General features: G+C 49.2%; 1 protein-coding gene across 3 annotated transcripts in view; it reads left to right on the forward strand.

The window, feature by feature from the left end:
- Nucleotides 1-23,011, forward strand: part of PHKB (phosphorylase kinase regulatory subunit beta) — a 92,594-nt gene that overhangs the window by 41,610 nt on the left and 27,973 nt on the right. For all 3 annotated transcript variants that reach the window (XM_054570306.1, XM_054570305.1, XM_054570307.1), the window contains exons 9-16: nt 3,943-4,038; nt 4,787-4,984; nt 6,455-6,512; nt 7,053-7,130; nt 8,984-9,142; nt 16,932-17,026; nt 22,134-22,189; nt 22,698-22,791. In XM_054570306.1, coding sequence (XP_054426281.1) covers nt 3,943-4,038; nt 4,787-4,984; nt 6,455-6,512; nt 7,053-7,130; nt 8,984-9,142; nt 16,932-17,026; nt 22,134-22,189; nt 22,698-22,791 — 834 coding nt within the window. The remainder of the gene's footprint in view (nt 1-3,942; nt 4,039-4,786; nt 4,985-6,454; nt 6,513-7,052; nt 7,131-8,983; nt 9,143-16,931; nt 17,027-22,133; nt 22,190-22,697; nt 22,792-23,011) is intronic.

Below are 23,011 nucleotides of genomic sequence, written 5' to 3' on the forward strand. Positions count from 1 at the left end.
TTGGTAAAGAATTCTCATTATCTTTGTTCACTTCCTTTTCCCTCGGGCATCCCTGTTGGGCTCCCCCATCAAGTGCTCCCACGTGCGTCCTCATGTCGGTTTCGATGCAGCGTGTGTCGGCGTGCAGCCCGTGTGGGGGGCCCCGGTGTGCCGTGTACCGAGGTGGAAGTTTTGATCCCGGCTGGCTCTGATCACATGTCTACATCCCATTCCCTTTGGAGTAAACGGGAGACCGCGGGGGCTGCCTCCCGTTTTCATAAGGCCTTTACCCGGCGTCCGCTTGAGATCCGGTGGAGGGGGTGCCGTGTGAAGAGCACCGGGTCCTCCTAGGGATCAGGAAGTGGGCGAATTTTCTTCCGCAGTTTTTATGAAGGTCTCTCCGGTGGAAGGACAAAGGAGGTTCCAGCGATGTTAAAATCAACCCTAAGCTCTTAAAACAGGAAGCCAGTAAAGCCGCTTTCAAGGAAGCTATGCAGACACGCGGACTGTGATGGGTTTTGTCGTGGCAGCTGTCGTACTGTGTGCCTCCCGCGTGACTCGGAGGTTTCAGGAAGGAGGATGGCAGCGCGTGACTGCCCTGGTGCCGGCTCCCCTCTCCTCGCCCCGCTTCCCCTGGAGGAGGGCTCTGGTCATGCCCAGAACCTGGGGAGGGAAGAGACACCCCCAATGAAGGGCTGGGAAGGGGGCGCTGTACCTCATTCTGGGCGCTCATGTGGCGACCCTCAATCACCCACGCTTTTCTCCAAGCCCTCGGCTGGGGAAGTGGAATGTCGGAGCTCTGGGGGCGGGGGAGCCCACCGCGGCCCGAGCGCTAGCACAGGGCCTCCCCCAGCGGTGCCTGTGCCTCCGGCAGGAACCCCTGGCCCCGCAGCCTGTCTCTCTTCCTGAAGAGTCTGAGGCTCGTAGATTACACGTGTCTTCCGATACCTTTTACTTCCTCCCCCACCCTCCGATATATTCATTTAAATGTGTGTGCACGCACGTGTGTAAGACAGAGAAGCCGGAGGGCAGGGAGGAAGGAAGGAAGGAGTAGGAGGGCCATGTGGCATGAACAATGGTAGCCGTGTGTACAACAGCCAAGGAGGACGGGGACAGCCCAGGTGTCCTTTGATGGATGAACGGATAAAGGACGCATGGTGCCTGTGCACAGCAGCGTACAGTTCAGCCATAGAAAAGAATGAAATCGACATCCGTGACAATGTGTGTATATGGGGAGGGTGTTACGGTGAATGAGGTAAATCAGACAGGGGAGAAAGACAAAAACTATATGGTCTCACTGTGTGGAATGTAAATAAAACAAAAGACAAAAGCCCCAAGGTCGTGGAGACAGAGCGCTGATGGGTGGGTGCCTGAGGTGGGGGGCGGGCACAATGGGTGAGGCGGGTCCAAGGTACAAACCTCCGGGCATAAAGGCAGCAAGGCCTGGGGACGTGATGTAACTAGGGTGCTCGCGGGAGCGCGGTCACAGAAGCTGGGTTTGGGAGTCGAGTCTGAGCTGCCAGTCTTAAAAGAGGCTCCGTAGATGGAGTCGGGGCGTTCAGGCAGAGCCGTGATGATTTCAGCAAATGGAAGGTGAAATAAGGTGAAATAAAGTGTCCAAGGCTAATCAGATATTCTGGACGACATGTACTTACAAAAAACATTTTTTCGCATTCCCGTCCTGAATCGGAGAGGTCTCGACCTGAGAGGTGGCGGGAGAGACAGGGCTCGCATCCTGCTGAGCGTTGGAGCGTTCGCCGCGCTGCAGACATCGCTGAACGTTCCCCTGTGACGTGCGCGGGCCTGAAATCAGTGCGTCTGATCGTTTGAAGTAGGCGATAACTAATTCCATATGTACGTTCTCCCTGACAGTTTTAAAAAAATTTGCTCCTGAACACACGTAGCTGCCTTTGGCCCTGCGCCCTTCTGTTCTCCTGTAAATCTGGGCCACGTGCCTAAGGCAGGGTCTGTTTTTTGAGAGGACAGCAAATAATAAAGTTAACTGGCCTTTGACTTCCGTGTTAAAATGTGATCATATGAGATTATTTTTCCTCTTACACATATTTCTTAGAGGCCGACCCAGGAAGAGAGTTGAACAAATAAGCCACTTATTTTTGGCTAGAAAACACAAGTTGGCTGTTCATATTAATAAATAACAGCAAGAATTGCCAAAAATGCCATTTTACTTCATTATTTATAAATTATCCTATTTAGACTGTGTCTATAAAAATTCAACCCAAGGCAGACTGACACGGCATGTAATTAACTTTATTAATTATCAGCCTAAGAATAAATGAGTCAGTCCCATTATTTTGTGTATTCATGGACCCCCAACACCTTACACCCACCCACCCACTTCTCTGCTGTTTTGTTCTAGTCCCCCTAGGTGCCCCCCTTTTCCCCCAAATTCAGGTCCTAGCTGTGCTCCTCACCTTTTCCACGAAGAACCCCAAGTTCCCTATTTTATTTTTCTCCTGCCACCCTCCGAGGTCCCCTGGCATCCCCCTCCTCTCAGCGGAGCCTCTCAGCTGGCACCTTGTCATGCGTTGCCAGGGGCGGCCTTCCCGTTTCGGTGCTCGCCTGGTGCAGGACTGTGTGTGTGTGTGTATGACCCGGGTCAGCCCCTTGGAGCAGAGGTCAGGTTCTTCTGTCTTGTTTTCCGGAAAGCAGAGAGCACAGCTCAGTTCCACTTAGTTTGGGGGGAGAGAGAAGTAGGCAAGGATGGTTGAGCATCAGTCTGGTTGTTGAAAGACAGCCTCTCAGTGCTTGTCAATGGACTGGCTTGTCAGAGTTAAAAGAGATGTAAGAAATGATAGGAAGAATGAAAGTCATTCATATTTTATGAGGGGGTACTCATGGCTGGACACGGGCTAACGGGAAAAATGCGCATATATTCGGTCTGATACATGGACCCAGGCCGTATATGGATATGTGGAGCTACTGCCTGTTGCATTTCAGTCTAGGCGATGGATTGATGCGAGGTATTTTAGTTCAGGGTGAGAAGTGGGATGAGATTTATTTTCCCTGACAGTGCGCCTCTTCCTTTCCCGTGCAGCTCTCTGGGGTTCTCTGCGATGCCAGCAGCCTGTGTGTGCCTGGTTCATTCTCTTTGATGTTCGGAAATATTTAGCTCCCCATTTACAGGACACCGTGTTTACTTATGACTCTGCTCTTGCATATGGAAATCACTAATAATGGATAAATAGTGAATTTTTTTTTGACTTGGTGAAACTTGGTTAGCCACCAACGAACATTTCTTTGTTCCAGTTTTTGGTTCTTACTTGAGAGGTGATCTTTAGTATGGGAAGCCATGTAACTTAGAGACTGGATTTTGAACCCTTGCTGTATTAAACGAAGACTTAGCACCCTTTTTTGGTAACATAGAAACAATACTATCTGCATTTGGGGACCAAGCGAGGCAGCCCATGGGGAGCATGGCCAGGGCCTGGCTCCTGTGCATCCTGGCTGGTGTTATTTACAGTATTATTATTTGAGGTTCTCCTGTACTCATATTTTAATCAAGTAGTATTTATACCTGTAATACTAGATTGTATCTAAATTTGTTTAGTTTGATCATATAATCAACATTCTCTACTAGGGCTATACAGTGAGCTTTTATGAATCTGTATTAGTTTTTGCATTATTCCTGGTCAAAAATGTTAACTAAACTAATATTTGTAATTTTATTAAATACCTGTAATTGATTAGATATCTTATAATCAATACAGTTGGATTTATAAGAAACTAAGCGGAAATGGGGAAAACAGAAAAATAACATTTATTTGTGATTATAAAAATAAAGTTTATAGTGAGACATTTGAGAAATACTGAACGTATTAAAAAGAATATTAAAATCTCCTGTGTCGCCGTGCTAAAGGACAGCCAGTTCGTGTTTTTGCGAAACTTCTTTGCAGTCAAAATGCCCAGCTCTCTGCAAGTCCTTCCTCCTCTTTCTTGTCCCAGGGCTGCTCTTGGTCGGTGATCTTCGTGGATCTTGACGCTCATAACCGTAACAGGCAGACTCTGTGCTCACTGCTACCCAGGGAATCAAGATCTCACGTGAGACATCTCTGTATTAAATTAACGCGCTATCATTTAAGATTTCCCCCTTTGATAAACCTTTATATACCTATGGTAGATTTCTGCAGATTTTTGTAGGGGTTATTTGTGGTTCTATTTTTAGAGAATACCCCAAATGGAATAGTCTATTTAAAAATAACTATTGTATAGAAGTAATGCAAGATTTTGATAAAAGTAAAATCCACAAATATGCAAGTAATATAATCTCTACTCATTATTTCACCACTCAGTTATCATCTTAGGGTGATATATATGTATTTATAGATTTCCATATATTTTATATACATATGTTATTTTTACTTTACAAAATTGGAAGAAAATTGTTCATAATACTTGACAACCTAGTTCTATGATGGGACCTGTTTCCATATCAATGAATGTTTCTACAGCATAAATTTTAATGGCTGCTACTTTACTCACCTCGTTGTTAGACATTTAGATTATTCTGTTTTTCACTATTGCAAACAAATTGTTATGACAGACTAAGTTGTAATGACTGATCACTGTTGTTACATTTGTGTGCGCTGCCTTAATTAGTATCTTCAAGAGTGGGATCAGGGTTGAACCTTGAAGATGCTTCTTACTGACGAGTGACGCTTCACCCCCGTGTGAGGCTCCACGCCGCACCAGACACATCTCTGTCCCCAGGGCCCGCCCCCTTGCTGGCCCCCGAGGCTGTCGGTGCGCCCCGCAGGCTCTGACGTCCCCTCCTCCTCTCATTGCCCAGAACACAGACGCTGCCCTGCTCCCGTGCATCAGCTACCCTGCCTTTGCCCTGGATGACGAGGCTCTGTTTATCCAGACATTTGACAAAGTGGTTAGAAAGTTAAAAGGAAAATACGGATTTAAGCGGTTCTTGAGAGATGGGTATAGAACATCCTTGGAAGATCCCAACAGACGCTACTACAAACCAGCTGAAATCAAGGTACCAAAAACTGCCCCACATGGCGTAGCAGAGCGGCCCAAACGCCGATGGAGGCGGTGGACTGCCTGGTGCGCACGCCGGCTCAGCCACTTAGTAGCTATGGGCAGCCAAACAGGCCTCTTTGGGTTTCATACTCTTCCCTGGTAAAATAATCGTGTGCACTATTATGGGTCCTGTTATTATGGTGCTTTATGGGTTCAGTGAGTTAATACGTATAAAAGCGCGTGGAGTGGCGATCGGCACATACAACATCAGCACTCGGTCAGCGCGGCTCCCGCGCCAGTGTGTCCCCGTCGGCCCGTGGGTCCGCTGGGTGCAGGTGCGCCCGCCCATCCAGGCCGCCCGTCTCGCGGGAGAGGAGGTGCCTGTTTGTGGTCCTGCTTTCACTCATTCGGCAAACACCCTTCTGTTTCACGTAGACACTTCCCTTTGCGACATAGCCCTCCCAGGGCTGAGTTCTGAACGGTTTTGTATCTCATGTACTAGCTGATTTTAAGCTGCCCGGACTCCAGTCCGGACAGCCCCGCAAGGTCAGCATCCCCTATGTTGCCGAGGCTTTGCCTTAGCGGGTCGACGGCAAGTCGTCAGTCCGGCCGTGGCCTTGGCCACCTCACTGAGGATGGGCGCGGTCCCGTGACGAGGGCAAGGGACCTCGGCGTAGGCTGCCCCTGTGTAACCGCGGGGCGTCCCCAGCGGCCTGCCAGCGGCTGCTCTGATCTCCTGCCCTGGCGCTCCCGGCTCTGCTCCCAGCTGCCCACCCGGCAAGTCAGTCTGAGAGGGAATGTAACCCCGCGCAGGGCCCACCGGGGTGCAGACCACAGGCCCTTACCTGAGTGTGGCTTCCCAGGCCCTTGGTGGCCTGGTGGCCGGCCCCCTCGTTGGCTTTCCGCACGCACGGTTCCTTCCCTGCTCGACCCAGGAACACAGACTCGCCCTCGGTCTCCTTGACTGACTTTGCTCCGTGCGTCTGTCGTTGCCCGGTCATGGAGTCCCTTAGCGCGTCTCCCTGGAGAAACCTGCCTAGTGTTATCTGAGGCCTCTCCCTTCTCAGACACCCTTCTCGGACCTGGACAGACGCAGGTGTCCTGCTCCCTGTCTCCCTGCCTTCCCAGGGACAGACATTTCGGAAGAGGCGACAGCAGCTTCCTCCCAGGCCCCTCCCCGGGGGCCGGGGCCTCCCAGGCGGGCGCTCTGGCTCGATGCCGGCCATTGCTAACTCAGTTCCTAGTGAGCGGTTATTGGAGGAAGGATCCTGGGTGGTGGATTAAACAAATGAGCTCATGAATGATGAGTTCTGAGAATTTTTTTAAAAGGAGCACTGAAACTACTTATAAAATCAGTCCCATTTTCATTATTACTGTAAATATGTATTTTTGTATATCCTAACTATAATTGCTCTAATTATTTTTCTAACATAACTGTTCCAATTAATTGCTCAGGCAGTGTTTAATATTTTATTTTCTGTTTTAGCTATTTGATGGCATTGAATGTGAATTCCCCATATTTTTCCTGTACATGATGATTGACGGTAAGTGGGCTTGTCTCCTGGCATAGGAGCGTTAGGGGGCAAGGAGGGGGGCGCGGCCGTGGAGCGTGACTTCGCGGGCGGAACAGTCCGCCTCTGGGTCGGCGGCTCCCCGGCTGCCTTGTGCACGCTCTCCTGCCTCCTGGTCCAGTGCTAGGGGGCTTAAGGAATTAAAAGTACTTCAAATTATTTTTAAAATAATACTGCCATCTTTTCATGTTTACAAAGACTTTTTAATGAGTAGAAACCATGCATACTAATTTAATCTGCGACATTGCGAATACCTCTAGCATTTATACTGACGAATAGGGAAATTTCAATTAAAATTCAGTTTCAGTTATAAGTGCTAACATGACCTTCTAAAACTGATTTCCTGGAAAAATATCACACACATTTTCATTGCCTTTTTCCAATTTTATTTTTATCATTTATGCAGAAAATTACCCAAATAATTATAACTGGGCTGATAGATTTTTCTAAGGTAAAATTTCTTTGGTGCTTACTGGGCTCAGATGCTATTAGAATTTGTATTTTACATTTTAGGCGTTTTTAGAGGCAATTCTCAACAAGTCAAGGAGTATCAGGATCTCCTAACTCCAGTTCTTCATCAGACATCAGAAGGTATAGTTGGATTGTTTTTTCAAGAAATTTTTCCTACTAATATTTCCTTACTGTTCCTTTGAAATGTGTAAGTGATTCCTTTGAAATAGAGCAATTTATATTAAATTGAAAAAATGAGCAGAGCCTTGGGTAAATTGGGAAGGATAATCTCTTCATTTGCTGTGATAAATTTGCTTTTATAAAAGGAGCTCCCTTGGCCAGACGAGAGCGGCGGCGCATGGACTGCGTTTAGGTGGTGGCAGCTTGAGTAGCTGCGAAGCCGCCTGCCCGAGCCTACGGGGCCCCCCTTGCCGGGTGCAGCCGGCCTCCGCCCTGCCATCGCTCCGGGGCTGAGGCGCGTTGTTTTGAGTGTCACCAAGGTGCTGAAATGCCGCCCTCCGCGGAGGGATTTAGAATTTCAGAAATGACCAGAAGGCCCAGTGTGCGGAACAGCGTCGTGGCTTCAGTCGGGCACCAGCAGGGCCCAAGAGAGGTCGTCGCAGGATTTTCCGTGGGAATGTACAACTCATTCTCAGAGGGATTCCAGGGAAGTTCAAATGCCAAACACCTTTGGCGTTTGAAACTATTCACAAATAAGATTATATTCTCCCGGGTGAACGGCTTTGAGAACATATTTACCTGGAAGTTAAAAACTGTTAGGCGTTGGTGAGAATGGCAGGCCTCGTGGCTGCAACGCAGCGCCGAACCCCTTCCTGGCTCCGCGGCATCCGCTGGGGTTTTCTCCGAGGGCCTCGGGTCAGTGTGTCACACCACGCGCTCACCCTTAAGAATACGCATACCGTTCAAGTCATGAAATGCTTAGGGAAGAAACTGAATTCCAAATTTAAATTCATTTTAAAACCAGTCACTTGTGTCTTTACGCGCCAGAGAATCATTGTCCAGTGTGAGGGGTAACATGGTGATGTGATGCTGTAACACTTGAAATCGCTTGAGTCAGATCGCGAGGCTCTCGCGGCTGCGGGTCCGGTGCGGCGTGGCGGCGGCTGGTGAGCCGCACTGTGCAGGCTTCATCCGGTGGGAGTGACGTCCGAACGGTTCTCTGCGTGTGTCAGACGTTGTCACTGGCTTTAGACATGAACATCACTACTGACCGATGTGTGAAGAAGGAGCTTTAAAGAAACCTGTGAACGTTTATTAGAAAAATTAAGTTTCCCATGGGCTGATACTGCAAAAAACTCTTCGAATGTTATCTTTTTCCCTTTTATATTATCCACAAAGATTCTAGTCTTTCAATAATAATTTTTAATTTCTACTTAGGAATATTTTGAAATGGGTCGGTCACAGGGGAAGGTGGTTTTTTTTCTCTTCAGTGACAGTAAATGACACATAATGGGCTTAATGTTTAAAATGGGGATTTCTCTGCCCTAAGCAACGGCTCGGGCTTGTAATTCTTCCCTTCCGATAACCCAGCATCTCATTTCAAAAGCTTCCACGGACTAATCCTATTACACAGAGCTTCTCCTGTGTCTCAATATTTGCGTGCGGTATTTGTTGATTCACTCAAAGGCGCTAAAACGAAATGTTGTTCAGGGAGCTTATGCACATTGCTGGCTAACACAGAACGTACGCTGTGAAACCCGGGTTGTCAACGCAGGGAGCTCCTGCCACGGCCTTCGCGGGCAGTGTCTGCGGGGCGCCCGCATCGGGGTGCCGCGTCCCGCCCCGCGCCACCCGACGAGGCTGTCCCGTTGGCTCCATGTAGTTCAGCTCCTCTCTCTCTCTCTCTCTCTCTCTCTCTCTCTCTCTCTCTCTCCGCGCCCCCCCCCCTTCTGGCCACTGTGCTTTCTTGAAGGGAAACTGTGGGAAGGACACTGATTTGCTGTATTTTAAATGTTTCTTTTCAAATGCCGTAGGTCATCCTGTGGTACCCAAGTACTATTATGTGCCAGCTGATTTTGTAGAATATGAAAAAAGAAACCCTGGCAGTCAAAAGCGGTTTCCTAGCAACTGTGGCCGCGATGGAAAGCTGTTTCTTTGGGGACAAGCCCTGTATGTCATCGCCAAACTCCTGGGTAAGTGGAGAAAGTTGGGTCCGTTCTTTCCCCTTGTTATCAGGTCCATGGAAGCATGTCTTTGCCGACATTTTTCTTGGACTTGGGCGGTGTTCAAGCTGCTAAGAGGTCCAGGGGGAGTTTCTTAGTGTGTAAAGGTCTAGAAATAGGCCTGTTTCAGTGCGTGTGCTGGGCGGTTCTGGGAAGACTGTCAGGTGGGCACGGGGTCCGCTGTGGCCACTTCGGGGCTGCCTTCAGCCAGTGGGCAGGCTTCCAGCAGAAGGCCAGAGGCACTCCGATGTCCTTTTATATGCTACAATAACATTCTGATTTAATATAATGGTCGTATTTGGTCAGAGCTTTAGTAAACCACTTGCCAAAAGGAATTGTTTATGTCAAAGCTCTCTTCTTTCCAATAAATACACAGCAATTTCACTAGCTAGATGCTAAGTGGGGCCATTACTCACAGTTCTTTGAAGAATTATTTTTCAGCTACTCCAAAAACGTCCGCTGAAAATGTCTACTCTGGACCCACGGAAATGAAGCTAATTTAATGAACATTAAAAAGTATTATGCATCTCCCTGTGCCATGGCCTGCCAAAATGTCAAAGATTATTAGCATGTCCATCAAAAAGGCCATCACATTAGAGTGAGGATTCCTCTACGGCTCACAGGTGGCAGACCAGGCGGGTTTTAAACACTGCACCTACATGAGAAGAACCACTTACTGTGCGAGACGCTGCATCGCCTCCGCTGGCCATGCGAGTGCCATGTAGCGGCCGGCCGTGTATGCGCCATGGCAGTGATCATTCTGGGTTTCTTTGTTTGCGTTCGTGTGGGAAGAGTATTTCAAAGCCCAGGTTTCCAATTCAAGCTTCACACAAGTAACATACAAAAGCGAGTAGAAGTCCCCCCAAGTGAAGGGAATGACGTCAATGCTGGTCGCAAGCTTCTCGTTTCCCTGCTGCGCTTTCTGGGCCTCCATGTAAACTTGGAATGCTGATTTAAGACCCTGGAGAAAAATCTTCTTTCATTTGGGCAGCTTTTGATAAGGAGTTCATATTATTTATATAGATTTTGCTTTTATACTTTCCAAAAGAAAAAAAAATACATACATATATTAGTTTTCTGAGAATCAAGCCCAGGTTGGTAAGGTTACCTCTGGTTAGAATGTTATTTTTATCTCTCTAGCAGGAATACAAAGAAACCTCATTGATACTCAGAGCTAAATAAAAATTTCAGCAGAGGAGCAGCCAAGCTGTGTAAGGACAGAATTTTAATGTCAGACTCATGAATTTCTATATACCGGCACGGTACTTGGAAATTACAAATGAGCGTGATGAAAATGTGTGATTCCGAGGCTGAAAACCGGTCCCTGGGATAAGAGACTGGAGAGCTAACCCTCCCTCTTGCACGTCGCTGTGTGTCCAGCCTGAGGGCGATCGGTTGGAAAGAGCGTTATTTGAGCAAAGCCTCCAGTGCAGCTGAGAAGGCTAATGACTTGGGAGCTCAGTATCGACCGGACTCAACATAAGCAAATTGAGCTTTTAAAAAAACGATTGAAAATAGCATCAGTCAGTAAAAAAAGCATTGGACCTTCCTTATGCCAAAGTCAATGTAGTGAACGCAGATAGATTTTCAATGTAAATAGCGTTTTCTTGTGTTGAGACTGGAGCAACAGAAATAGCCCGGGCAGTCCAGGCTTCCGTCTCTGCTTCATGATCAAAAAGAAGAGAGACTTCAAAGGAGAGTCAATTTCTCTTTTCCCTGTTGAGCCTCTAAAGAGCCAGCAGAGAACATGCAGAAGGCGTGGTGAGAACTGGGAAGCCACATCCTTGCCACCCCCCCCGCCCCCCCTCCAGAGGAAGGGACATGGCACATTCATGAGCCCCCGGGGCACCGCAGTGGGTCTCCGGGTTCCCAGCTCCCCGGTCAAGATGAAGGGGTCTCTGAGGATTGAGTCCTTCAGTGGCTTTTTGCTGCTGGACACTTGCCCCGAGCACCATCAAGCTTCTCTGGGGGCTGCAGAGGTTCCAGATACGATCCCATTTACGCACAAAGTCGCACTTACTCATGAAAGGGGCCTTGGCTGGATATTTGTTTGACAATGTTTTGTGGGTGGTTTACTTGGAGTTACATGAAACTAATAGAAGAGTAAAATCTTTTAAAATATTTTTGCAGTGCTTTACGGCATTCACTAATTCATGAGAGCTTGTAACCAGTGAACTCTAATCAGAGTGTCTTGCTCTGTGTGTGCCTGAGTGAATAATGACACATCAAAAACTGTGTGACTTTTATTCCACTGCCAGAGCCCAAAGACCCAGTCTGCAATAACATTTCCTGGCCCAAGGCCTCAACTACCCATTCTGTTCTCAGAAAATAGTTCATTCTTACAGCATTTTTTTTCTTTAGAAAAGTTAGACTTTGAGAAAATCAGTGTTTGCTATAAAATAGGTAAATAAATTTTAGACATAGTTATTTTAAACCAGATAAGACCTATTTTAAGATATAGCATTTGACTTGTCTAAGAATAAAATGATCATTCGCTATCTTCATTGTTAAATATGGACGTGTAGACACTCCATGTAAGAGATGCCCAGTACCATTGTGAGTTCCTAGGCAGAAATAACCTGAAAGTATTTATCATATAAAAATCACCTGAAAATTATGATATCTGGGCGAAATCTTTTGTGGTTAAGAAAACTAGAGAAATATAAGATTAACATAATGATAATTTTGAACTTCACCAAACCATCACTTAAGTTAACATATTTTCTTATTCAATACTTTTTAAAAACAGAAGCTAATAGGTCAGTTGTTTAGCTTTAAAGGAAATCCAACTTCTAGGCTTTTCAGCAAATAGGCACGCGTTGTCCTCCCCCGCACTCCAGGCATTGGCCAGGGACCTCCATTCAGGTGCCGTGGTGAGAACGCCACTCCCTGGAGACAGGCCGCGCAGGGCGCCAGGCGGCTGGAGAGCTCTTTGAGGAAGGGCGCTTCGAAGACGTCGTTAGCAAGCATCAGGAGTTAAAGTGTTGTCTTGGAGTAAGGCCGAATTATGGGGCCATTTTAATTAACTGCACCTTTCTAGTACATACGAACACCCCAAATACTCAGGTGAATGAAAATTGTCTTGGATTCACAGAGGACTTTTTCTTCTTTTTGCGATAGGTATTATTTAATTCCCTAAGGGAGTCAGTAAGAGACTTGAGGTGATAGATAGAGAAGTACATTGCCTTTGCCTTATCCCCAATGCCACGTGCACACATGCGCGCACATGGGGCTGGGCCTGACGCCCTGTGACCCGCGCGGCCCCTCCCTCAGCGCACAGGCCACCTCTGCGCCCTGGCCGCCGGGGGTCAGCCGGGCTTCGAAGCCCACCCTCCCCTCGTGAAACGTCTGCTGAGCCTATTAGAGTGTGTCCTCTGTAAGTCTGATGTCATGACAAAAAATCTACTTCCTGTTAAATATTTTTTAAGTTCTTTTTCATTAAAGAAAGAAAAATTCTTAAGATATTTTACCCTCAACAGTTACTGTTTGAGCTAAACTCAGGGTGTACTTCATAAAGCCTTCTGTTGATCACAGTGCAGACATCAGCGACCTAGTGTGTCCTCCCATGATCTGAAGGCACCTGGTGCATTTACGAAACACTCACTCCCCGTGGGCACGGCCCTGGGCACCTGCCAGCGTGAGCGCTGCCCTCCCCCGCCCCCGCCTCGTGCACCCCAGCTGCCCTGTGCTCCCTGGGGTGTCAGCTCTTTCAGGCTGTCCTTCTTAACTCGAAGACCAGGGCCTTGGCCTCGGCACAGGGAATACTCTGTTTTGCTTCCAAAATGATAAAAATCGGTGCAGTGAGAAAACAAAAAAATCCCCGTTAACCTGACCTGTGCAGGTGGTAGGCACCTTCACCATGACAGAGGTGAAAGCAGTGATCACAGCGCGGAATGTTTCCGAAAGTGGTAACCCAGCCATGCGTTATTTTGTTTATCCAGTTGCTTGGGTGCCTGCACATGCAGCTGGGGGATGGCCACACGTGGGCAGGTGCCGCCTGCCGGGCCTCCCGTGCGCCTCAGGCCGGGTGGCCCTGCCGGACGAGGAAGGGAGGAGGAGGAAGCACGTGGAGAGATTTTTTCAAAAGACTCGGTTAACTCTTTTATTCATATTAATTTTAATAGATTAGCATTTATGCTTTCTAAGGATATAAGATTTCTTAATTTATCTGTCATCATTTATAAATAACAAAATAATAAAGAGAGAACTTCATTTGTGTAGCATATGACAGGGAAACATTAATTATGTAAAGCACTTCTTGGTGGAGTGGAAATTGTTCCACGTCCTGGTGATCAGACAAATGAGGTAAGGAAATAATTTGCTGCTACTTAAAATATCACTGTTCTAATCAACCCTGCATCATGAGCTAAACTGATAGTAATAAATTGAAATTATAGGTCGTTATTTGCCATAATTACGCCTATATTGGTTCAGTTTAAATTTTGCAAAAGTGTATTCTTTTCAGAGTGTTGGGTGATAGGCCCCTGTGCTGGGTGGGAGGGCTGCCGCCCCGTGAGGCCTGGGTCGCCTGCTGTTTTCTCCTGCTGCAGAGGGTGGTCGGGCTCTTAAAGGGCCAGGCCAGCGTGTGGTGAAGCGCCCCGGCTGCGGAGAGCCCCTTTGGAGCTGGACTCTGTCGCCTACGAGCCTGTGTGCAAGCTGCTTCACTGCGCGGCACCTTCTTTTCGCCGTTCACCGAATGGTTAGGGGGCGGCGAGGACTGACGGATTGGTCCACGTGAAGTGCTCAGGCAGCGCCAGGGACGTGGTCAGTGCTGCATGGGCATTGCGTGCAGTGACTTCTGTGGCCGCCGCCGTCACCGCTCCTCCTTATCCTTGTTATTCTGTTATTAACACCACTTTTGTTATTATTAAAAGCCCCTCCCGAGAGGACTAAAAATGCCGCTGGTGCCTCTGCCTAGTGGCTGACGTTGCCGTTGCCATGTGCCTGGAAACGACCCTGGCGCAGGGGTGGGGCGGGGGGCACTCCCTGCCCTGCGTGTCAGTCCCTCGCCACCTTGGGCGGTGGGGGGAAGCCGAGGGCCGGCGGCGAGCCTGTGCACAGGGGCAGCACCGTGCCCGTTGTACGCGATCAGTACGGAGCCGAGGGGCAGGGGGGACGCGGCGTTCCCGCGGCTGACCCGCGGCTGACCTGCAGCACAAGCAAGGATGCCGGCCGGCTCGCTTCAGGAGGGGTGGGAGCCTGTCCCCTGCCTCGCCGCCACTCCGAATTGCCTTCCTGTTGCACCCTTGGGTTTGAGCAGAAGTTGCCACTAGGAACTACCCGGTGCAAAGGGCTCCACAGTTACAGCAGCTGTTGACACCCCTGCCCCGTGTTGGTCAGCACCCCAGAAGCCTCTTGTGGCATTTAGCATCAGGAGACACGTTGCCTCCCCTCTAGGAGCTGGTTTCCTCCCCGAGAAGGCAAGGACGCGACTTTTAGAACAGCTTTCCTGAGGCTGTTTCACAGTGTGCATGCCATGCATTGTCACCTAAGGCTCACAGTTCAGTTGTTTTTAGGGCCCTTGGGGAGAGAGAGTCGTGCTGCTCTCACTGCCAGTTCTAGAAGGTTTTCATCCCCCCAAACCTCATGCTGTTGAGCAGTCAGCGCCCATCTCCTCCGAATGACTTCACTCTCCCCCTCAGCACGAGGCAGTCATTGTCCATTTTCTCTTTCTATGGACTTCCCTCTGTTGACATGCCATCTGCCTCGGGTCATGTAATGTGTGGCCTTCTGTGATGGGCTGCTTTTGCTTTGCTTGCTTTCGGGGTTCATCGGCACTTCCTGTCTTTTTATGGCACAGTGGCACTCCACTGTGCGCATGGACCACGTCTGGTTTATCCATTCAGCTGATGATGGATATTTGGGCCGTTGCCGCTTGTTTGCTGTGACGAATAATGCTGCTGTGGACTTTCACGTACAATTTATTGCTTGACATGTTTCCATGTCTCTTAGATGTATATCGGGTAAAATGGCCGGGTTGTGTGGACTACATTCAGTTGCCCAGCAGCGTTTGTGAAAAACCATTCTTTTCCCCATTGAAGTATTTTGACACCCTTGTCAAAAAGCAGTTGACCATAAATGTAAGGGCTTGTTTCTGGACTCTCCCCTCTGTTCCACTGGCCTCTCCCTCAAGGCCGGCTCCACACTGTCTTAGCTGCTGTAGCTCCTCCCTCTTACTCTCCCTGTGCCCTTCGCTTCTTTTCCTTGCCTGATTTACCCGGCCGGAACCTGCAGTACAGCATCAAACAGGAGCGGCAGGGGCAGACGCCATTGTCTTGTCCCTGGTCTTCGGGGCAAAGTATTCGGTGTTTCCTCTTTCTTTCTTTTTTTCATTGAGTATGACCTCAGCCATGGGTTTTCCATCGATGCCCTTTGCCAGGTTGAGAAAGTTCCTTATCCCAGTTTGTTGAGTGGTTTTATCATGACAGGATGTTGAATTTTGTCAAGTATGTTTTCTGTGTCTACTGAGATGACCCTGCAGGTATTGTGTCCTTCCTGTTGAGAGGGCGGGCCACAGTAACAGATTTTGGGTTTTTGGGGGTGTTAGGCCATCCTTGCATCTGTGGGGTAAATCCTTCTTGGTCATGGTGTGTAATCCTTATGTGTTATTAGGCTTTCTCTGCTAGTATCTTTGTTTAGGGTGTTTGTGTCTATATTCAAAAGGGATATTGTTTTGTAATTTTCTTGTGGTCTTTGATTTTGGTCTTAGGGTAATACTGGCCCCTTAGAATGAGTTGGGAAGTGTTTCCCCTACTATTTTGGGGAAAAATTGGTGAAAGATTGGTTTTAGTTCTTTAACTTTTTGGCAGAATCCACCAATGAAAAAATCTGGTCCTGGGTTTTGTTTTTTGTTTTTTTTAATGGGAAATTTTAGTCATTTGTTACAAATCCATTCAGATTTTATGTTCCCTCTAGAGTCACTTTTTGTAATGTGGCTATTTCCAGGAATTTGTTCATGTCCATCTAGGCTATCTAATGACTGGCATGCACTTGTTCATAGTATTTCCTTTCAATCCTTAAGATTGGTAGTAATGTTGCTACCTTCATTCCTGGTATAGTAATTTGAGTCTTCTTTCTTATTCTCTTGGTCAGTCTAGTTAGAGGTTTGTCAACTTTTGATCCTTTTAAAGACTCTACTTTTGGTTTCATTTATGTTCTCTATTGCTTATTTATACTCTATTTCATTAATTTCCACTATAATATTTATTAATTCTTCAGCTTACTTCTGATTCAGTTAGCTGTTTCATCCACTGTCTTAAAAGTGGGGAGGGTAGACTATTGATGTGAGATTGTTCTTTGGTTTTAATATAGGCATTTACAGTTATGAATTTACCTCTGAATATTGCTTTAGCTGCATGGGATAAATTGTGGTATATCATGCCTTCATTTTCAATCATCTCATCAGAAAGTATATTAGAAATTATTTTTTAATTTCCCTTTTTATTTCTTCTTTGGCCCGTTTGTTATTTAGGAATATGTTTTTAAGTTTCACATATTTGTGAATTTGTAAAATTTCCTTTTGTTACTGATTTCTAATTTCATTCTGTTGTGGTTGGCCAACATACCTGTCTGGTTTTAATCCTTTTACATTTATTGAGGCATGTTTTATGGCTTAGCACATGGAAGATGTTCCATGTGCGTTGAGAAGGACGTATATTCTGCTCTTGTTGGTGGAGTGTTCTATACATGTCTGTCAGGTGTTGTTGGTTGATAGTGCTGTCCAGATGCATTTTGGGTAACGTCCTTTCCTTTTTTTCAGCTGATGAATTAATCAGTCCTAAGGACATTGATCCTATCCAGCGCTACGTCCCACTACAGGATCAGCGGAATGTGAGCATGAGGTTTTCCAACCAGGTAAAGAGATATTTTATGTCTTAAGTTAGACTCATTCAAAGACACTTACAGCTTAATTGAAGAAGAAATTGTATTCAGAATGGGGCTTTTATTGGCCCTGCTGAGGGCAAGCCTTCCCCCTCTTTCACTTAGTCAAGATTTGCTTGTTTGTGCGTCAGCAGTACTTTAATTTAAAAGGTGCTGTGGGAAGGTTTCCCTGCTCGTGAGGACGCGTGAGTCCCGCGTCCACCCAGATGCTTTCCGGGCCAACGCTGTCCTCTTCCCAGCGGTTACGGCCCAGGCGGCAGATGTGTCTGAGGGGATGCAGTTTGTACGGGGGTAGGGGATAGATGAGACGCACTGTCATTGAAGGGAGAGGATCCCACTCGGGGCCCTGTGCTCGCTGTCCCTCCAGGGTGGCATCTCTGTGGCAGGACTGAGTGGCTGACAGAGCCGTGCTTGGCACTTGGTGACATGTTGGGGGAAGGAATAGGTCCCATTTTCTACACTTAGTCCTGTGGATTCAGACGACGTCATGTCAACAGACGAAGTGCCCGCAGGATCGGCACGATTGATGTCCGCGTGAGCAAGCCCGCGAGCACCGGCGGCCCCGGGGGCCCCGGCAGCGGGGCGCGTTGAGGCGGTCGGCTGTGCGCCGGGCCCGCGCCCGGGGAGAAGCGGGTGGCCCGAGCGTGTGCCTGGGCCGCCCGTCAGGTGACGGCCTTCACAGCGGGTGTGCGCGCAGCGTTTACGCGCTCCTTTTATTTTAGCAAACGTCCATATGTGCCACACACACAAATACGTGCTTGTTTTAGCGAGAGAAAGGGAGAGCTCCCGGATCCATTGGTTCTGTCACACCGTGTCTCTGCTCCTTTCCATGGCTCCAGCAAAAGCTGATTGCTCTATCGAGGCTCTTCGTAGAGCCGAAGCTGTTCAGGCGCCTTTTAAATAAATGGCGAGATTTCCTCAAGGATATGAAATCCCCTTGTCAGTACCTGATAGACAGTTTGCGCTCGCCGGCCGGCCGCCCTCTCAGGTGGGGGCGTGGCCCCCGCCTTAGCACGGCGTCTGCGCAGGGCGGGGTCGTTGCCGGCGTGCGGTCCTGCCGGAGGGGCGGGGCGCTCAAGGAGCGGGGCGGACCCCGCGTCTGTGGATATGACCGGGGAGAAGTTCGGCTTTGAGACGGTGGTTCCGGAAGGCTGCCCGCCTTGTCGGAGGAAGAGCCCGGAAGTGGCGGGAACGGGGCGCCGGCTGTCAGAGGGGCTCTCCCGCGGTGCCGCCGGGGCAAGGTCCCCACGCTGTCCGCGGTCAGCCCGCCTGGGACGTCGTGGTTCCGGGTGTGGTCTGTGAGCCCCGCGCTCTGTTGCTGGCTCCCATGAGCCAGGTTCCTGGCAACCTCGGAGTGGCTGCAGCGGAGCCGGGAGCCAGGCTGCAGGGAGTGCGAGAAGGGTTCAGTGGCGGACGGCCATCGGCCCGCCCAGTGAGCTGCGGCGGCCCGGGCCTCCCCCGAGCTGGCCGATGCTTCCTGTAGCCCCTGCGACTTGGACTGACCCCCGCACCCCCATTTTATTCTTGTTTCACAGCTCTTCTCAGTTTTTAAAGGTTTACTAGTCTTAGCTGATTTAAAGAAATTTTGTGAGGCTCAGGTTTATTTGGTTCACTTCATCGTAATGCCCTCAAAAAGTTTAACCAATTTGAGACTTAAAGGATTTAAAAAAAAACAAAACTTCATTAGTTTGGCAAAGAAAGAATTTGTATGGGACTGAAGCGCCTAATTAATCTACAAGCATGGAGGTGAATTTAAGTACTAAACAGTTCTTACGATCGTTATAATGAAACAGAATAAAACAGTCAAGGCATCAAAAGCGCTTCCGAAAGCCTGGCCCTCGCAGGCCACAGCTGCTCAGAGGTTCTCCCCAGGTGATTCTGTATTCGGTCTTTAAGGAAAGTGAGTTTCCTGTCAGAGCCAGTGAAAATGAAATGCCTTGATCAAAAAGACCCAGACCTGAGAAAAGCCAAATTGGAAATTTAAAAAAATGAGCTCAAACGCATTTAATAGCCTCATTCCAATTAACTCACTGAACTTATTAAAATTGAAAGTCCCCAAAACAGGCATGAGCGATAATGAAACATTTCACCTGCTAGACGAAGAAGCCTTCTTGTAGTCAGGGCTGGGAGGTGGAAGAGGGAGCGCGAGAAAGCAAGGTCCACAGAGCAGCACGGGAGGCACAACGAATATCGCGATCCAGTGTCCCTTGAACTCCAGCCTCCAAGGCCCTGCAACCCGCGCATTTGTTGGCCTGTCCCGCCCTCCCCCGGGAACCGCCCCCGCCCCCCCGCCCCCCGTGCCAGCCCTGTGCAGCGCGGCACATTGTTCTCTGCAGCCCAGGCTTAATGTGGTGTCGCACAACTAAGAATGATGAGCGTTCTACGCCATATACATGATTTAATAAAAGATAATTTTAAAATCTAATTGCTGAGAACTGAAGAATTATGTTCTGTCTAAAGCAGGTAAGAAAATAGATGTTTTGTAGAAGCACTAGGAGTTCAGCTTTCCTACAACCCAATCGCAGGTGGGTGGGGTGCGGGCTTCTAGTGGAACATGGAGGACTTCGCCCACCACTCTGCTCCCCATGATTGTAATGCGTTCGAACAACCACGTGGCGGGTAATTTCACGTGTCCCGAGCACGCACGTGTCAGGGTGGACAGGGCTGCGGATGGGTGGGCTGTCTCTGCAGGGGTCAGGCCCAGTAGGCCCCAACGCCCGCCCCGGTGGGAGGCCCTCACCACAGAGGCAGGAACAGAACAGGAGGTGGCAGCCTCCCCGCTGAGCGAGGGCCCCTCCGCCCGATGGCTCTCCCCCCACCCTGGGTTGCTGGCTTTTCTCCTGCCTTTGGATTTGAGCTGGGTCTTGAGCTGCTGGGCCTAGCAGTGTGTCCTCTCCCTAAATCCTCAGCGGTTCTTTCAGAGAGGGAAACTTACTATGTTTCCTGCAGAATTGAAATCCTGGAAACCTCCCAATGTCTCTCAAAGTAAACATTCCTGAAATAAATGACGGTGTACCCTATAAGATGGCCCTGCAGCCATTAAAAAAAAATGAGGTACAGTGACCAGTGAAGTAACTTTTACATGATGATAAGCACACCTTTGAAAACTTACCTGTGTGCACCTGTCCTAGTAAACTCCAAACTCCCCAAAGAGGGCACGGGGCCACGGTCGTCCGCTGGCATGAGGGCCTGTTGCAGAGCCTCGTAGGTCAGTGCGCCTTGCCTAGTGGTCAGATGAGTCGGCACAGGAGCGCGTGTGCAGCGGAGCTCACGTGTGCCGCACGGGGCGCGAGGGGTGCGCGCGCGTGTGTGTAGGTGTGTTTGTGTGCGCGCGTGCTTTGTGCACCTGAAAGCAGACAATATTATTAAGGAAAGGGCTGTTCAGAAATATGAGGACGTTTTCAGAGAGATTCATAGGTTTAGACAGCTGTGTTGGTGGCTTGAAGCAAATGGCAAGTAAAGAGGAAGGATGACTCCAGCGTCGCCAGTGACAGGGGTCGTTGGGGCGGGGCTGCCGTGCTGGGTTCTCCCCGTGCTGGGTTCTCCCCGTGGGTGAAAAAACGGGTGAAGGCCCCACTGGGCCGGGGCGGGAGGTCAGAGCCCTGTACGGTAGGAGGTTTGTGATTGGGACTTTCTGGAGCACCGAGTTTTTACAGTGAAAGTGAACTCCGTCTAGCGGGTCCCCAACCAGATGCTCTCCGTGGCTCCACATGTGTCCTGGGCGTTGCAGAGCCACCCAGCCTGGCACACAGATGGAAGCAGCATTACCTGCACAGACCTGTGGCTCAGAAGGGAGAAGCCAGTTGCTGATTGGGAGCTGTGAGCTGCCTGGCTCCCTGTGATTGAAGTGCTACCTGAATTCTAGGGTGTGCTTACTGGCTCTTTATTTAAGAATCCCCAGCTGTCCCGTGGGCTGTCGGTGACGGCCCCTCTCAGGCCGCCCCCCTCCTGATGGAGCAAACGCCCGATTTCACCCAAGAGAAACAAGGCCCAGGGTTTCCGGTGGTTGTTAGACATCCCCACGGACCTCTAGATGATTCATTTTTCTCCTTTTTGAGTAATATTAACTGTTTAAGTCTTTTCACAAATAAAAATAGAATTTATGGCAATTTTAATGTATATTTATTTTGTTAGGTTGTTATGTTTTTCTTTTACACGTTCACGTAAATCACACGGAAGTCTGCCGGAAACAGCATTTTTGTGGTTTTTACTGCTGATCCGCATATTCTGGTCTTTTTTGCTTCCATCGTATATAAATCCTAGCAGCATCCTGAATGCCACGGAGGAGTTGACTGGTGGGAAATCAAGCTTTACAGCATCCTATTGGGAATGGTGGGTTCATTACTATAAAATAATTACGCTTGGTATTTTCAGAACTTCCTAATTAGTAATTTATTGGTACTTGTTAATGTCTTCTGTTAATTATATGTAGGCTCAGTGCACAATATATGCTGTAGCGAGTCTTTTTCACAAACGAGCCGTGTGTCCAGCGCTGTCTTTGGCTGGAACCGTCAGGCCAGCAGCTTGTCTTTGAGGAGCACGGGGCTAACAACGCGGTCAGTGGGGTCGCCCTCTCCGCTCCAGGAACTGTCGGTTAGAGATGCTCTGATGTATGAGAGGACACAGGAAAATCAGCAGGCAAGGAAGGGAAGAGTCTTCTATGTAGTTAAGATGTCAAGTGAGTCATTTGGAGCCACATTTTTTTTTTTTTTACAGAGAATGTAAAAATTGGGTTTTTGTTTTTAGTTCCTTTTCGTCCCTTCGGAGCTAAATGATGGAAAACGACTCTCGGTCTCCAGACTACTCTTACACATCATTCAAAAGAGCCCTGATGGGCGGGCCTCCCTGGCCGGGGGGGGGGGAGATGTGTGGCCCCTCCCTGGTGTCCGCACGCAGTCCACACCCTTGGACTGCTCAGTGGGCAGCGGAGCGCGGGGGCGTGGAGGCGGCTCCTCCAAGCCAGTGCGCGTCTGTGCTTTAACGAGCTACTCAGAGATGGTTAGCGTTGTCCTTGACTCCCATGGCGACTGTTGATGGCCATGTCTTCTGAAACCTTCCCCCCATCCGTTCTGCATTGCAGGGCCCACTGGAAAACGACCTGGTCGTCCACGTCGCACTCATAGCGGAGAGCCAACGGTACGAAGCCCAGATGGGCGGCATGTTCCTGGCGGGGCGGGGGCCCGAGGTAGACCGGTCGCTCTGTGCTTACAGCACTCAGGGTGGTAGCAGCAATGCAGTTCGTGGGCCCCTTGGCAGGGTTTCCAGGTGTCATGACTGTCACTTTAAGTGCCATACCAGCCCTCTTGTCACATTTGACCTAATTTTGCTTTAGTTGATGTACACACGGAAGACTGTGCCCCGGGCTAGCGCTGCCTGGGCACAGTTGTGAGACCTCAGTGCAAAGAGGCTGCGGGGACTCCCCAGCGCAGTGCCTGCCTATCGGCCAGTGCCCAGCGCCCTGCGTGATGCTCGCGAGGAGCCCAGGGCCTCTGGTTCCGCGCAGGTGCCAAGCTGCTGGCGTGCGCAGGTTGTTGTAAAGGCGGTGTCCGGGTCAGCGCGGCTTTCCTCCCCCTTGACCCGTGTCCAAACCAGGCAGTACATTGTCTCAAAGTGTCTCTCTTTCTCTCCCTCTCTTTTTGCGTAGCCTGCAAGTCTTCCTCAACACGTACGGGATTCAGACGCAGACCCCTCAGCAGGTGGAGCCCATTCAGATATGGGCCCAGCAGGAGCTTGTGAAGGTCGGTGGGCCTGTTTCTTTCCTGCCCACTTTGGGGGACGGGGCCGAGGGGCGATGACTAGACTCGGAGTCCAGTGAGGACACGCAGGGAGCACCCAATTCTGAGGTGGGGCCTTTCCTCCGAAAGCCCCCCTAAGGAAGCCAGAAACCCACTTCACCAGCCACTGTAAATTAAAAACTAAACTGTGTCGTGTGTGTCTATGGTATATTCACAGGGCTTG

This window comes from Pteronotus mesoamericanus, unplaced genomic scaffold (assembly GCF_021234165.1).
Source record: "Pteronotus mesoamericanus isolate MK-2021 breed Mesoamerican mustached bat unplaced genomic scaffold, CSHL_Meso_final contig_202, whole genome shotgun sequence".
NCBI lineage: Eukaryota > Metazoa > Chordata > Mammalia > Chiroptera > Mormoopidae > Pteronotus > Pteronotus mesoamericanus.